This window comes from Lissotriton vulgaris, chromosome 8 (genome assembly GCF_964263255.1).
Source record: "Lissotriton vulgaris chromosome 8, aLisVul1.2, whole genome shotgun sequence".
Taxonomy (NCBI): domain Eukaryota; kingdom Metazoa; phylum Chordata; class Amphibia; order Caudata; family Salamandridae; genus Lissotriton; species Lissotriton vulgaris.
The window spans coordinates 1,225,752,820-1,225,766,583 of record NC_141696.1 but is presented as its reverse complement, the minus strand read 5'-3'; the positions used below and the strand labels follow the sequence as shown (position 1 = coordinate 1,225,766,583).

General features: G+C 47.0%; 1 protein-coding gene across 3 annotated transcripts in view; it reads left to right on the top strand.

Moving 5' to 3' along the window:
* PDS5B (PDS5 cohesin associated factor B) overlaps nt 1–13,764 on the top strand; it is a 772,490-nt gene that overhangs the window by 419,633 nt on the left and 339,093 nt on the right. For all 3 annotated transcript variants that reach the window (XM_086935125.1, XM_086935124.1, XM_086935126.1), the window contains exon 17: nt 9,976–10,091. In XM_086935125.1, the coding sequence (XP_086791251.1) occupies nt 9,976–10,091 (116 nt within the window). The remainder of the gene's footprint in view (nt 1–9,975; nt 10,092–13,764) is intronic.

Here is a 13,764-nt window from a genome sequence, read left to right as displayed (position 1 = left end):
CCCCAGTGCTACGTGAAGTTCATATAGACTGACCGACAAGACCTGTTTAACCTCTGCCTCACCTCCTTACTCAATGACACAGTGGGCGTTGCTGTTGACAGGAAACAAGTTGGGCACACCAGAGGATGCTGCAGCAGGCCTCCGAAGACTCCCCTGACCCCTTTAAGGAACATAACTTGCCTGACGCAAAAGTGTGTTAGCATGTCTGTCTTTAGGGCACCACTCCCCAACAGCCACCGCCTAGCCCAGAGGTAGTCTTCTCTTCTAACCTAGATCCAGAGGAATAAGACCTGGAGGCTCCTCTTCCATCCATCTGGTCCTCTGGGTGGCTCTTGTCAAAGGCCTTGGAGCGTGCAGTGCTCCTATCCACAGGCGTCAACCCCTTGTGGCTGTTAAGCCCCAAATACTTTAAAGGTCTTCAAGGGTGAAGAGCCTTCGTACCAAGAACAAACACAACTTCGAAGCACCCGTTGGCATCAAACCTCATATGCTCTGAAGACTCCATCCAGGGTCAAAGACATTGTCTGCGTGGAAGCCCCTTTCAACTGTGGACCCCGTCAACTTGAATTAGACCATCCTTCAGATGTTCCAGGAGGAGTTGAATATGAAGCAGAATGGCGGTTTATCCATTCCCTGATGGGAAATATCTCCATAAAACTCCCTCTCATGCGTGAAGAGACTTTGCGTTCGAGGAAGAGCCTGCTATGGAATCTCTCCCAGGCATAAGAAACTCGAGGACAATTCTCTCCCATAGATACCTCCTTCGCCTCTACCATCTCCTTCACTTTCACCACATTCTCCTCCACCACCACCTTCCTCAACTCAGCCACCTCCTCCACAGTCAATTCAATTCAATTCAAAGAATCTTTATTCTGTATTTAAAAAACACCAAAAAAGCACACACGTATATACACAGTAAGAAGTTATTAAACATTTCCAAGATCCTTTGTACAGAGTATAACAATACATAAATTACAAACAGTAAAACAGTGTATGACACTTAAAGAGATAAAACTAGAAACATTTCATTCTTCTCCCCTGGTGAGCCTTAAACGGACCGCTACCTTGATAAAATTCATAATACTGCACAATGTTAAGGGGTCCGAAGTTTTCTGTAAAAATACTAGTGCCTCCCTAGCGTGAACCAATTTGTTTTTTTTTTTAAGAGGTTTACAAGAAATCTGCGCCTGGGCATTGAATACAAGGGGCAGAGTAAAACAAAGTGAAGGGAGTCCTGCGGAGACCTGTTGTCGCAGCCGCAGGGCCCCTTCTGCTCAATTGGTGTAGCAAATCCTGCTGGTGAAGCCAACATAAATGGGAGTAAGTTCAGCCTAAAACGGCACATCAAGAACCTGTCCTGTGCGTTGTACATGAGGTACAAGTATGGCTCCATACCCTCCACGCTCTTCACTAAATTGTGGGCCCTCACTGTCTTTTTACACCCTTCCGCCTTAGCTCTGCTTAGGTTTTTCCGCTCTAGAAAAATTTTCCCTACTTGCAGCTTGCTCTGGGCTACAATAGTTGCAGGGTTAGTAAAGAGGTTCCCAAAGCCTAGTTCCTCTAGGCTTTTCTTCACATAATGGAGCCAGGGGATACGCATACATTTGTCCCTCGCCAAACAATCAGATAAGATTTCTCTACCTAGTGACGCATCGGGATTGACCCAGATTTTTAACCAGGATACTATGGGCCTCAGTTTAACCAGATCTTCTATATATGGCCTCCCTAGCTCCCTGTGGGCAATCAATCCAGCAGTACTTTGGGGTACCCTCAGGATTGATTTCAAATATTTGTTTTCTTCCCGTTGGATTCTTGTGGTATTGACAAAGCCCCATACTTCTGCCCCATAAATTACTTTGGAGCATGATACAGAACTATACAGGTTCATCACCTGTTCCGGGGACCATCTTCCTAGCCTCCTGCCATAGCTAGCTATTGCCCCGTTAGTATTGATCATTTTGCCACAACGCTCCTCCACCAAGGAATCAAACTGTAAGGCACCATCCAATTTTACACCAAGATAGGGGAACGTTTTGACCTCTTCTATAATGTGACTCCCTATTGTGTAGGTAAATTTGGAGGTAGGTTTTTTCCCCGCCAGGAGCACATAGGATTTACCCAAGTTAACAAAGAGGTCCAGGGCACCCATGAACTTGACGAATCCATCGATAAAGATTTGTAGACTCCTGGGTGTACGTGCAATCAGCACCGCGTCATCTGCGTAAAGCAGAACAGGAATATGACGCGACCTGACCCTTGGGCAATCAACCTTTAAACCTAACAGGGACTGCTCCAAATTATTAATGTAAAGGGAGAACAGAAAAGGGGCGAGGATGCAGCCTTGTCGGACCCCACTCATACAGGGAAAAGAATCAGTCAGTCCCCCCTCCCTATTGTAACGGACCTTGGCCGTGGTGTCACTGTGCAATTCTCTCAGTATATTAATTAGGCCACTCTCTATCCCCATACTAAACATCATGCCCCACAGTTTCTCCCTATTGACGTGATCAAATGCCGCTGCCAAATCCATGAAACCCATATAAATGGGTTCATCACTAGCCATGGTATATTTGGCAGTCAGCATATAAAGGTTCAGGCATTGGTCACTAGTAGACCTCCCTGTCCTAAATCCGTATTGAGTGTCCGAAAAGATGTTATTTTCTTCGGTCCACTCAGACAGTCTATTGAGAATTGCCCTTCCCAAGAGTTTTGCTGACACATCGATCAGGGAAATCGGGCGGTAGCACTTGGGGTCGTCCCTGTTTCCCTTCTTAAAAATCGGCACAATTACCGCTTTGGACCAGGACGGAGGTAGGCCGCAGGTAATAGCGGTGTTAATGACTCTTGTCATTAAAGGGGCCCAAAGTTCAATACTACTCAAAAACAGATCTGGGGGAATTCCGTCGGGCCCCGGGGCTTTATTTTTAGTCAGACCCTCAATCTCTGCTGTAATCTCCTTAATGGTGAATTCGACTGGTGGGGCCTGAGTTGGAATAGCCGATAACTCTACAGTAGTGCCAGGCTCATGGTTATACAGACTCCTGTAGTGCGTAACCCACTGTTCTGGGAGGATATTAGCCCCTATCTCCGGGGTGTCTTTTTCCTGGAAAGTGGGGTTATTGATAATCCTCCAGAAGCCCACTAGATCCTTTCTTTCCCCTGCTTCTCTTAAATCTGCCCACGCTTCTGCCTGCAAGACAAGTTTCCTTCTCTTAGTCTCTTTTTTATAATTTTCTCTACACGCCTTCACTATATGGGGGACCCTTGGTTTAGATTTAAGGCAGCTTTTCAACTCCCTCAAAGCTTTGGAGCAGTCCATATCTAACCAACGAGGAATCCCGTGGTTCTTTAAGGGCACACTAGTCTTTAGTAGACCGTCGATCAGATTGGCAATCTGATCGAAAGCATCCAGAATCCTCAATCCGTGAACCTCTATATCTAGACAGTCATTGATGGCAAGTTTGCCGGTGTCCACCAGGTCCTTGTAAAACTTTTCCCCGTCTATTTTAGACCACTTTAGCCTCCTGCCTTGATCTTTTGCCTTCTCAGTGATTATGCGTTGGACACTATTTCTTGGGCCCACCCTGTACAACAACTCCAAAACAAAGGGGTTATGGTCACTGAAACCGCTCCATTCAATCCCTGCACTAGTTATCTTATTTATCAGGGATCTTGAGACCAGGATATAGTCTATAAAGGATGAGCATCCTCTGCCCTTAAATGTGGGTGGGAGTGTGCCATCCTCCTGCGTCCCCATCATGTTGATGCTATGCTCAAGATCATACTTGAGCCGGAGCGTACTGAAGGCTAACCCTGTCGGCGTGTGGGAAAAGTGCGGCCCCTTCTCCATAGGGCATTGGGACCAGTCTGTGTTTGTTTGAACCAGTGCCGGGCACAGATGACAATTGTAGTCTCCCATAACCAACAGTGCATATGGCTTTTTTTGGCCCGTTATTTCCTGACCCAACCTATGGTCCAATTCAGCGGCAAGAGGGGTGTGGGTTCCCACTGTCTCATTGTTGTAGATATTAAAGACTACAAATCTAAGCCCCTTCCCGGAGAACCTAACTGCCTGAATCCTATGGGAGTTCCAGTCTAGGCAAGAGCAGCTGCCTGGGAGGGCCAGGTCTATGTAAATAGATAATCCTCCCATAGCTCTCCCAGATCTTGATTTTTGGGCTGGTACAAAGAAACACTTATACCCTTGTAAATGGAAGTTATTCTCCGATGCCCAAGTCTCCTGCAGACAGATTACATGGAATTTCCCAATATAGTCAAGCCACTCTTTGTTATTAAATTTTCCAGCTAGACCAGCTATGTTCCATGAGATAATTCTCATTGCCTCCGCCCCCCGCTCCACTCCCCCATGATGCCCCCTTTGTAACTCACACCCTGACTTTTCCGTAACCGGCCCATGACCCTCTTCTATACATTCAATATCTACCGCCCTGGGTTCATCCAGTGCAGGCGTCAAGCCACAACTCGATGGCATTTGCTTTACCACAGGACTGTGCTCCTCCGGAACTTCTTTCAAGACACATTTACCACCTTCTCCCCGAGCACCATTGTCCATTTGTCAATCTACCCCTTCTAGGCCATCCAAACAATGAAACCTATTAAATGTATTAAAGGGTGGCTCTGGGCGGCTGAATGTTGGCCTGGGGTTAAATTCGTGACGATCGCCCCTCCGACCAACCCTTTCCCAGGTATCATAGGTTCGAAGCGAGTGTACAGGGGCAGGGATAGGGGGAAAGAAGAAAGACACATGAAGGGTTTGAATGGTTGACACCTGCGATCTATTCTTTCCCTGACATATGTGAGAGACAGTTCCGGCGTCCCTGAAGCTCACCATTATGCAATCCCCTAAAATGGATTTGCGTGTTCTCCCCACCCATGGAACCCTTCTAACCATTATAATTTCGTTATTTAGATGTACTGGTAAGGGTCTATTCAGATTTAGCCACTTAATTACCCTGCTTTTTAGGGCACAAAAATCCTCAGCTTCACCCGCCCCTAGCGGGGGAACGCCCGCCATGACTACAGTGAAGTCATTTGCCTCTGGTGGTAAGTTAGGTCTACGAGGCCTGGGGGGAAGTTTCATTAGTGGTGTTGGTGCGGCACTAGCTGTAGGCTGTACTGGGGGAGCAGAGTTTACCGGGGGGTAGGCCCAATAGGATTAGATGACTTCGTTGGGACAGGGTTATTAGTCTGGGATTGTGGTGGGGCGGCCGCAATCGCAACCTGTGTCGGGGCTGAACTCATAGCGCTTATTGGAGGCTGCTTAGGGGCTGTTAGAGTGGCGTTGAGCTCAGGGGGCCTTCCTTGAGGGTTGGCCGAGATTTTCATGCTACTTAATGTAGCCTCAAGGATGGTTAATCTAATTTCCACCTTTTTAATGCTTTCACTTATTGGTAACAATAGTGACCTGAGGAGAAATTCCAAGTTGCCTAGCGGGGCGACAGAAAGGGGGGCATTAGCAATGTTATTTGCTATATCTTTAATCAAAATGGGGCCAAACCGTCCTGTGCAGCAGGTTTAGGTTGTGGATCATCCACTGTTGTCACAGTCGGTATGGGGGGTTTAGATGACTTCCCAAACTCGGAGTGAGGGGTTTTGGGTTTATTTTTTCCCTGGGCACACCTCGTCTTCCTCCTGCGTTTGTTTGGGGGGGGCCCAAATACTCCTTGTGCTGCAGCTGGCTTAGGTTTAGCTTTTCTAGATTTCGAGGCTGGGGGAGGTTGAGAAATTAGATCAATCGTCACCCTGCTTGGGCTTATGCTGCTCCCTGGGGTTAAACTCGTGGGTGACGCTAAGGGAGTTTTTGTACAATCCCTCAGCAGAATTGGGACATCATCTATTGGGGTCAACGCTTCACTAGGCGTGGTGGGATATTCTCCAAGGGGTATATTTTTCAGGTTATCTATAGAGCGTCTCCGCTCAGCCCTCAGCCGGTTTAAAGTGATCTCCTTATCCCCATTCCCCCCAGCCCGAGGAAAGTAATTCTCTAGGGTCTTATTTTTAGCTCCCCCCTGCTTCATGGGGGTGCTTTCCCTTGCCGGGGACGGCATGGCGTCTAGGGTTTAATGAAGACTATGGGGCCCTCTATCCCTTGCTTAGACCAAGTACCAGAAGGCGAAACCAAGAGAGTAGGCCCAGCCCAGCCTACTCCGGCCTAGGACGGCCTTAGACGGTCCCGCCCTTGTCCCGGGCTTCTCCCGGCGCCCTCCCGCGCGCTCCCGCGCAGCGGGGTCCTGGTGCAAAAATAAAAGAGGAGGAGGTGGGGCGGGGGGCGTGGCAGTCAGGGAGAGCGACCCAGGTGTTGTGGGTTGACCTCACGCAGGGGCTCCTGGAAGTTAGAGTCCCTGCGGGTCAGCTCGCAGCCCTGTACTTGCCTGCCAAAGCCCAGAGTCCGGTGTCCAAGAACAGAGCCCCTCTATGCTCAAGGCGCATCTCTCCACACCGCGAAGCGAGACCCGCGGAGCGGGTCCGGCGAGGAGCTGCGGCAGAAGAGAAACACCGCAGGTGCAGGGAACAGCCCACAGCAAAGTCCAGGCAAACAAGGTATCCTCCACAGTCATCAGAGCATGATCCTTACTTTTCTGAATGGAAAGGCAGCCACCCTTGCCCCCATTAGCCCTTATAATGCACTGTTTGATCAAGTGCTCACTGATGGGAAAACTATGATGTCGACCCTCATCCTCGTAGCCCCTGCCTGGGCCAGACAGGGCTGGTAATCGATACTGCCACAGATGTTGATCAGTCCCCATGGGAAGCCCCCTAACAGGCCTGACCTTCTCTCTATGAGCCAAGTCCAGTTCTAGCAGCAAGATCACAATCAGATCAATCTAGCGCCGCATTACTGCTTCTCAAAACACCTGGATTTACTTAAACTGGCAGTCCAGAACATTAATATGCTTCCTGCTTTATCTACAGAATGCAGGCCTCGCCTACACTTCATTGCCGCTTCATTTTGCGCCCATAGCTTCCTACGTGCAAAATAGAGAACATGCCTCCCTTTTTTGCATACCAACATATGAGTCATCCCTCCTAAGGTCCCCACTGCTGCATTATGGAATCTTAACATAGTCTAATCCAGACTCATGGGACCTCCTTTTGAGCCGTTACACTCTTTCCTTTTCCAGTACCACTCGTGGAAAGTGGTCTTTCTTGTGACCATAGCTTCTTTTAGGCATGATAATGTGAGTTCCAGGCCCCTATGCTCCAAGAACCTTTCCTTTAAGTTCCACAACGATAGGGAGGACCCCAAGTTCCTCCACAAGGTGGTTTACCTTTTCCATCATCTGTACTATAGAGCTACCAGTCTTTTTTCCCCAGCCAGCCTCCATACCAAAGAGGGCTTTACACTTTAGATTTCAGTTGTGCTCTCCTGTATTACATTGATAGGGCTAAGCCTTTTGTAAAGCCGACCAGTTGCTTGTAGCCTTTGCTAAACCTCATAAGGGTCATCCTATATCCAAAGTGGGCGTCGCTATGTGCACAGTAATATGCTCCCAGACCTGCTATCACAAAGTGAAAAGATCCCTCGCAGTGGGTAATTTACATGCACGATGACTGCAACTGTTCCTTTTTTAGGAAACATCAACCTTGCTGAGATATGTAAAGCAGCCACTTGGTCAGCCCTACAGACCTTCACTAAGCATTATTTAAAAAAATATATTTTTGTATTGAGGACAATATAACCATAGAACAAATCTCAAGACATTTCTTTGAGCGGAGCATACATTGATGAATACGTATATCAAACCTCCCACCCAATTCTATCTAACCCGTCTCTAACATAAGGGTTAGAAGTGATCTGCTCAGTCCGTAGCAGTGGGCACATGGCGGATCGCTTGCATTGTTTCACAAATGTTCCACCTGTATTCATTCCATTTACCCCATATTTGTGTCAACTTCCTGGGACAGCCCCTTGATTTGTATACTGTTTTCTCAGTCAACATACACCATTCTAGTCCTTTTTTCCATGCTGTGAGCGTTGGCGCCTCTTTTGTGCCCCATAGTCTGGCTACATTTCGTTTCGCTACTGTCATTCCCAGTGTCACCCATATCTGTTCCTTACAGCTAAGGTTGGCGGGTTCCTAAAAAATCAGGAGACACAGCCCTGTCTTATGCTCAATCAGGGTTCCCAGAACCTCTGCCATACATTGAGTCACCGCAGACCAGTAGCCTTGGATGTATACGCATTTCCAAATGAGAATAAATGTACCATCCCGTCCGCGCACTCTCACACAGCTAGGGTCCTTTCTGTATCCCATTTTTAACAAACGCTGGGCCAGTTAAGTACACTCTGTGCAGAACCTTGAGCTGCACTAGTCTAAATCTAGATGAGATAGCCACCTCCCGGGGTGATGCCGGGGCCGTCTGCCAGTCCGCGTCCTCCATGCCCTCTACATCCACGTTCCATTGTTCCCGCAACCGCAGGAGGGGATCAGGCATGTTAATTAGCTTTTGGTAAGTCAAAGAAATGGCTTTCTGGGGCATATTCCCACCAAGGATTCTGTCTTCAAATGGGGTGGACTCTGTAAGATATTCTCCCATAGGGATAACTGCCAGTAGTGCATGACATATTTGCAAATACCTGAAGTGTTCTGTGTATGCAAGTTCGAACTCCTTTTGCATTTGCGCAAAGGGGACAACCTCCTCAGTTTTCCACAGGTCTCCCACCCTCGAGATTCCTATCATGTTCTATTTATTGAAACCCTTGGTCTTTCTCAGGTTGCCCAATTTATCTGGGTCCCATAATGGGATCACCTGTGTAATCGACCCTGCCTCCATCCCCCTCCCCCAGCTCTTGTTTGCAGTATGCCATGTTTGGACTGCGTGATCGGTGGGGCTGTCAAATGCATCTTTGTTAAATTGGTTTATACATTCATGTAACTGCTGTCGGGGAGAAGCCATCGGTCCATGCTATAATCCGGGTCATCACGGAGACTGTATATACACCTTGATTTATCGCAGATAGATGTGCAGCCCAATAATATCTGCACACGTCTGGCTGTCCAATACCTCCGCCGTACCATCCCTTTATGAGCTTATGTGTCGCTATACAGGGCGGCTACCCCTCCCAGGGGAGCACTTTCGCTAAGCATTATTGTGTGCATATCCTAGACCGGCAATGGTTGGCCAAACAGTCTTAAGGACTTTATTTCAGACATTTGCACCATTAACATGCTAGCCACCGCTGCCCTGCAGTAAAGTTTATGCAGAGCATGTGTATTTACATCAATATATGCCCTGAACAGAAAATTCTACTACCCTGTAAGAATCGGGTTGTAGCGTGTGATTCTGTAGATTCACATGCGCCGACCCTCCTCCCCAAAAGTGTGTGGCTCCAATCACAGCTTTCTCTTCTTTTCATTAACTGGATTCCTTTTGCAATCCTCCTATGTGCCACACCGCATTTACTCTCCACTCCATACTATTCTCACCTGCTGTGCGAAAAATGATCTAACATGGAGTTGATGCCCATGCGCATTGCCAATTAAGGGAGGAGTTGCCATATACCTTGTGACTCGAAAGACTTATTTGAGGAAAAACAACCTTAAAACATCCAAGGCCAACACTAGATGGCAGGAGTAGGCAGAGCATGTGAATCTACAGCGACGAACAGATGATTGCAGGGTAAGTAAGATTTTCCTTTCTAGTGTAACCCACCACCTTCAGATGTGACTTACCAAGTGTTGTGGTTTAAAATGTTTGGTGCAACTAGTCAGAACATATCTCTTGGTCTAAAATAAGACAGTTTTGATAGGCTTCTTTTGGGGGCATGCATTAAATACCTTTTCTCTGGTAAGCAATGCATATTCTTCTTGCCACGCTTTATCCTGAGCCATATTAGAAATGGATGGTAAAAAAAGGCACCTCAAGACTCTTAGCGCTAAGGTAGTAAAAATTAAGTTTGGCATATTAGCATATCGGTCACAGGCAAGTTCAAATAAAGTGTTTATATTGCAGCGTGATATTACGAAGAAGTTGGGGAATCCGAAGCAACCTACAAATCCTTTTCTGGAAATGATCAAGTTTCTTCTAGAGCGGATAGCCCCTGTACATATTGATACAGAGTCCATCAGGTAGGAAACTTATTTTTACGTCTTTTGTAGAAGTGTAAATAATTGAAAGTTCATCTGAAATACCAGCTGTACTCAGATCTTTGCAGAAAATTTGGCAGTATAGAGATAATTGCACATTCACCATGAGGCATTTGCCTTAAATGTAATAGTCCAATCTGTGTGCTTGGGTGAAAAATAACACAAGTCTTTGGTGTTAAGTCATTTAGCTGTGTCTTCAAACTCCTACCATGTAACTCCAGCTAAGCTAATCTAGAGTAATTCAACCTTCTATTTGTATGTCCTTGTTAAAATTGCTATATTTTGTATAATGGATCTAGTATGAGCAACTTAAAATCCCACTGAATGTTTGGAAACTGTTAAGGGGAAAACCATTCTTAGAAAAGCTATAGAGAGAATATCTGGTGAACCAATTAATACTAAATCAGTGTATTAATGTGTCAGTCACATTAGGTCAGACAGCAAGTATAATACAATAGATCCTAACCCAATCAGTATAACATTTCCAATGCCTAACATCACACAGGCTAACCTCTTTAGAGAAAATAACATAGTGGCACACTAGGAGCTCGAAAGAGGAAGCAAAGCAACATGGTTTTAAGTAAAATCAGCAAAATAATAAAATCCAATAAATCATGACCTCCCCCGAGAAAGCCTCACACATTATTAATCTAGTCCAAATTAGCCTAACTGCCACTCTCTTATCCTCAGCTGCAACAAATGTAGGAGTACCTAAGCTTAATTAGAACAAAAAACAACCTTTGTCCCACTTCTAACTGCAGATTCATCATCTTTAGAATTCTGTTTTATTCCTTGCATGTATGTTTGTAGCTTCACATGCTCTGCATAGTCCTGCCATCAAGTGTTTGGCTTGGACATTTGGAGGGCTGACAGTATGCCTCCCAATTTATGTGTGTCTCTGCTCCCAGATGCAAAGTGTTTCCCTCATTTGCATGGACCCCACCTCCATGCAAATGAGGGAATGTCTGCTGAAGGTAGAGCCGTCAGTGTTACAGAAGGGGCTGCACAAGCGTCTGTGGCCCCCTCCTCAATACCATACTGTCACCAGGCCACTCTAAGCGGGTGCACATGCCTGTTGCTTCTCCGGGGCACTATGCATTTTATGCCCCTAGATATCTTCAAGAAGGAAGATCTCTTCAGCACTGAGGAGGGTGAAGAGTTTTGCCCATTTCAATATTTAGCAACTTACAGTCCTGGATCAAGCTCTTCAAGTCCCCCAGACCAAAAGATGTATAGAATGTCGAGGTGGCACGAAAGACCACTGTCCTTGTGTGAAGCTCATGCCCAGGGTCCGTAGGTAGACTGCCTGACCTCAAAATCTGGTGATGAATATTTAATTGGCACAGATATCAGGATGGATGCCATAAGAGGGCCCTTGTCGGATAGGATACAATAGCATTTATAAAGCGCACTTCTACCCAGGAGTGTCAAAGTGCTAGGCAGACGGCACGGAGACAAGCGTAAGACAGCCGACCAGGATGAGAATCGCCATGTTTTCAGCAACATTCTAAAAGCCGGAAGAGATTCTGCATTGGAAATGGGGGAAGGCAGTGAGTTCCAGAGTTTGGTGGCCGCTACCGAGAAGGAGACTAGCCCTGCGGTATCTTGGAGAGATGCATTTTTTTCTGGAAAGAGGATCTCAGAACCCTCCTGGGGGGTATACCATTGGAACATGATTTTCAACTGTGGCAAGGCTTTACTATGCACAGCCTTATATACCGTGCTCAGAACTTAGAAGAAGATGCATTTTCTAATGGGAAGCCAGTGAAAGGCACGAATCCCCTCTGGCAGATTGTTGCTTTGGAATGTTTAGGGTAAACCTTGCTGCTGTGTTCTGAACAACCTGAAGCTTGTTCAGGGAGGTCCTATTGATGTTAAGGTATAGAGCATTTCAGTAATCAAGCCGGGAGGTGATAAGTGCAATGATGGTGGACCGATGCAGTTCAGGCGGGATAAACGGTAACACCTTTCTAAGGATCTTTAAGATATAGAAGCACATGCTGACCGTACGTTTGACCTGAACATGGAAGGTCAGAGCCTCGTCAAAAATGACCCCTAGATTTTTTGCTGTCTTAGCTGGAAAGGGATCACAGTCTGCTGGCCACCTGGCACACATCGAGATGGGATTCTGTAAGCCAAAAACCAATATCTCTGTCTAATCAGCGTTCATCTTAAGGGAGTTGTCCTTCATCCAGCAGATGCTGCTTGCCAGGCACTGGTAAATCCTTTGAGATGAAGACAATGATTTGTGTGTTGTCCACATAAGATATCACCTGGAAACCAAATGACCTCACCATCCCAGCCGGGGGGGGGGGGCCCCACTCTATGTTAAATAGAGTGGGGCTCAGTGAGGAGCCCTGAGGGACCCCACAAGGAGTGCTGAAGTCCCTAGCTAAAACCTCTGCAGCTAACAATGCTCGTTCTTCCTGACATAAAAGAAAGCCGCCGACAGGTCGAGCATAATAAACACTGCCGATCCTCTCTGATCCATCTGCATGCGGATATGGTCAGTGGCTGCAATAAGGGCAGACTCAGTGCTGTGACCGGCGTGGAACCCATTCTGTGAGTGGTCTAAGCTCTTCTGGGACTCAACATGATTCAGCAGTTCGGTGTTGATTAATTTCTCCAATTTTAGCGGGGTGGGGAGAAGAGAGATAGGGCAATACTTTTCCAGCTCTGAGGGGTCGGCGTTAGGTTTTTTAATGAGTGGTGAGACAATAGCCTCCTTCCAGGTAGCCGGATAACTCCCGGATAGGTGACTGTTGTTCATTACCTTGCACAGAAAGTTAGCTACAGGGTCAGGAACCAGTTTAAGTATGGAGGACATGCAGGGATCTGATGGTGCGCCGGATTTGTGGCCCATTAGGAGATCTTTAGTTTGTTGAGCAGTATTTGAGGGAAGGAGGGTAAGAGCATGCTTCTCGCGGTCCTGAGTGACCTCCTCAGCATCTTCAGTTTCCGTAGTACTAAACTCCTTGAAGATATTGAGGACCTGGTCCTGGAAGTAAGTAGCTACTCTATCACAGATATCTTGGGAGGGGGTCAGCAACTGTGTTCCTGGTGGCTCAGATCTCCTTGATGAGCCTGAGAGGCATACTAGATGATTTGTCTGCAGATAGAATCTTTTCAGTAAAGAAATGGGATTTGATTTAGAAGATAGTGTGCTTAAATTTCTGTGCCAGGGATTTCTGCTAAACCTCTTCCCTAGAGCAGGGGTCCCTACGCCATTTACGTTCTTGTCTGCGGCATTCACGCCTAAGGTGTCTGAGCTCTTCTGTGAACCATGGGGCTGATGGTTTAGCTCTTCTAGTGATGCAGTTTTTAAAGGGGCAGCGATGTCAAGGGCCTTATTGATCCAGTTGTGGAAGCCGTCAGCCGTGGGGGAGGGGTTGGGGGAACAGAGTGTGCCTCCCCTCACAGGCCGTAACAAAGGCGGCCTCCCATTTAGTGGCTCTGAACTTGTTCAAATGTCTACAGCGTATGGACCTAGGAATAGAATCCTCCTTCACTGCAGTGGGGAGGGGAGGGGGGACTTTGAACTCAATCAGCCAATGGTCCACCCAGCTGAGGGGCTGAACAGTCTCGATCTCTAAGATGTCGTGGTTGATGAAAATGCCGTCCAATGTGTGGCTGGCGTTGTGGGTTGGAGATTGAA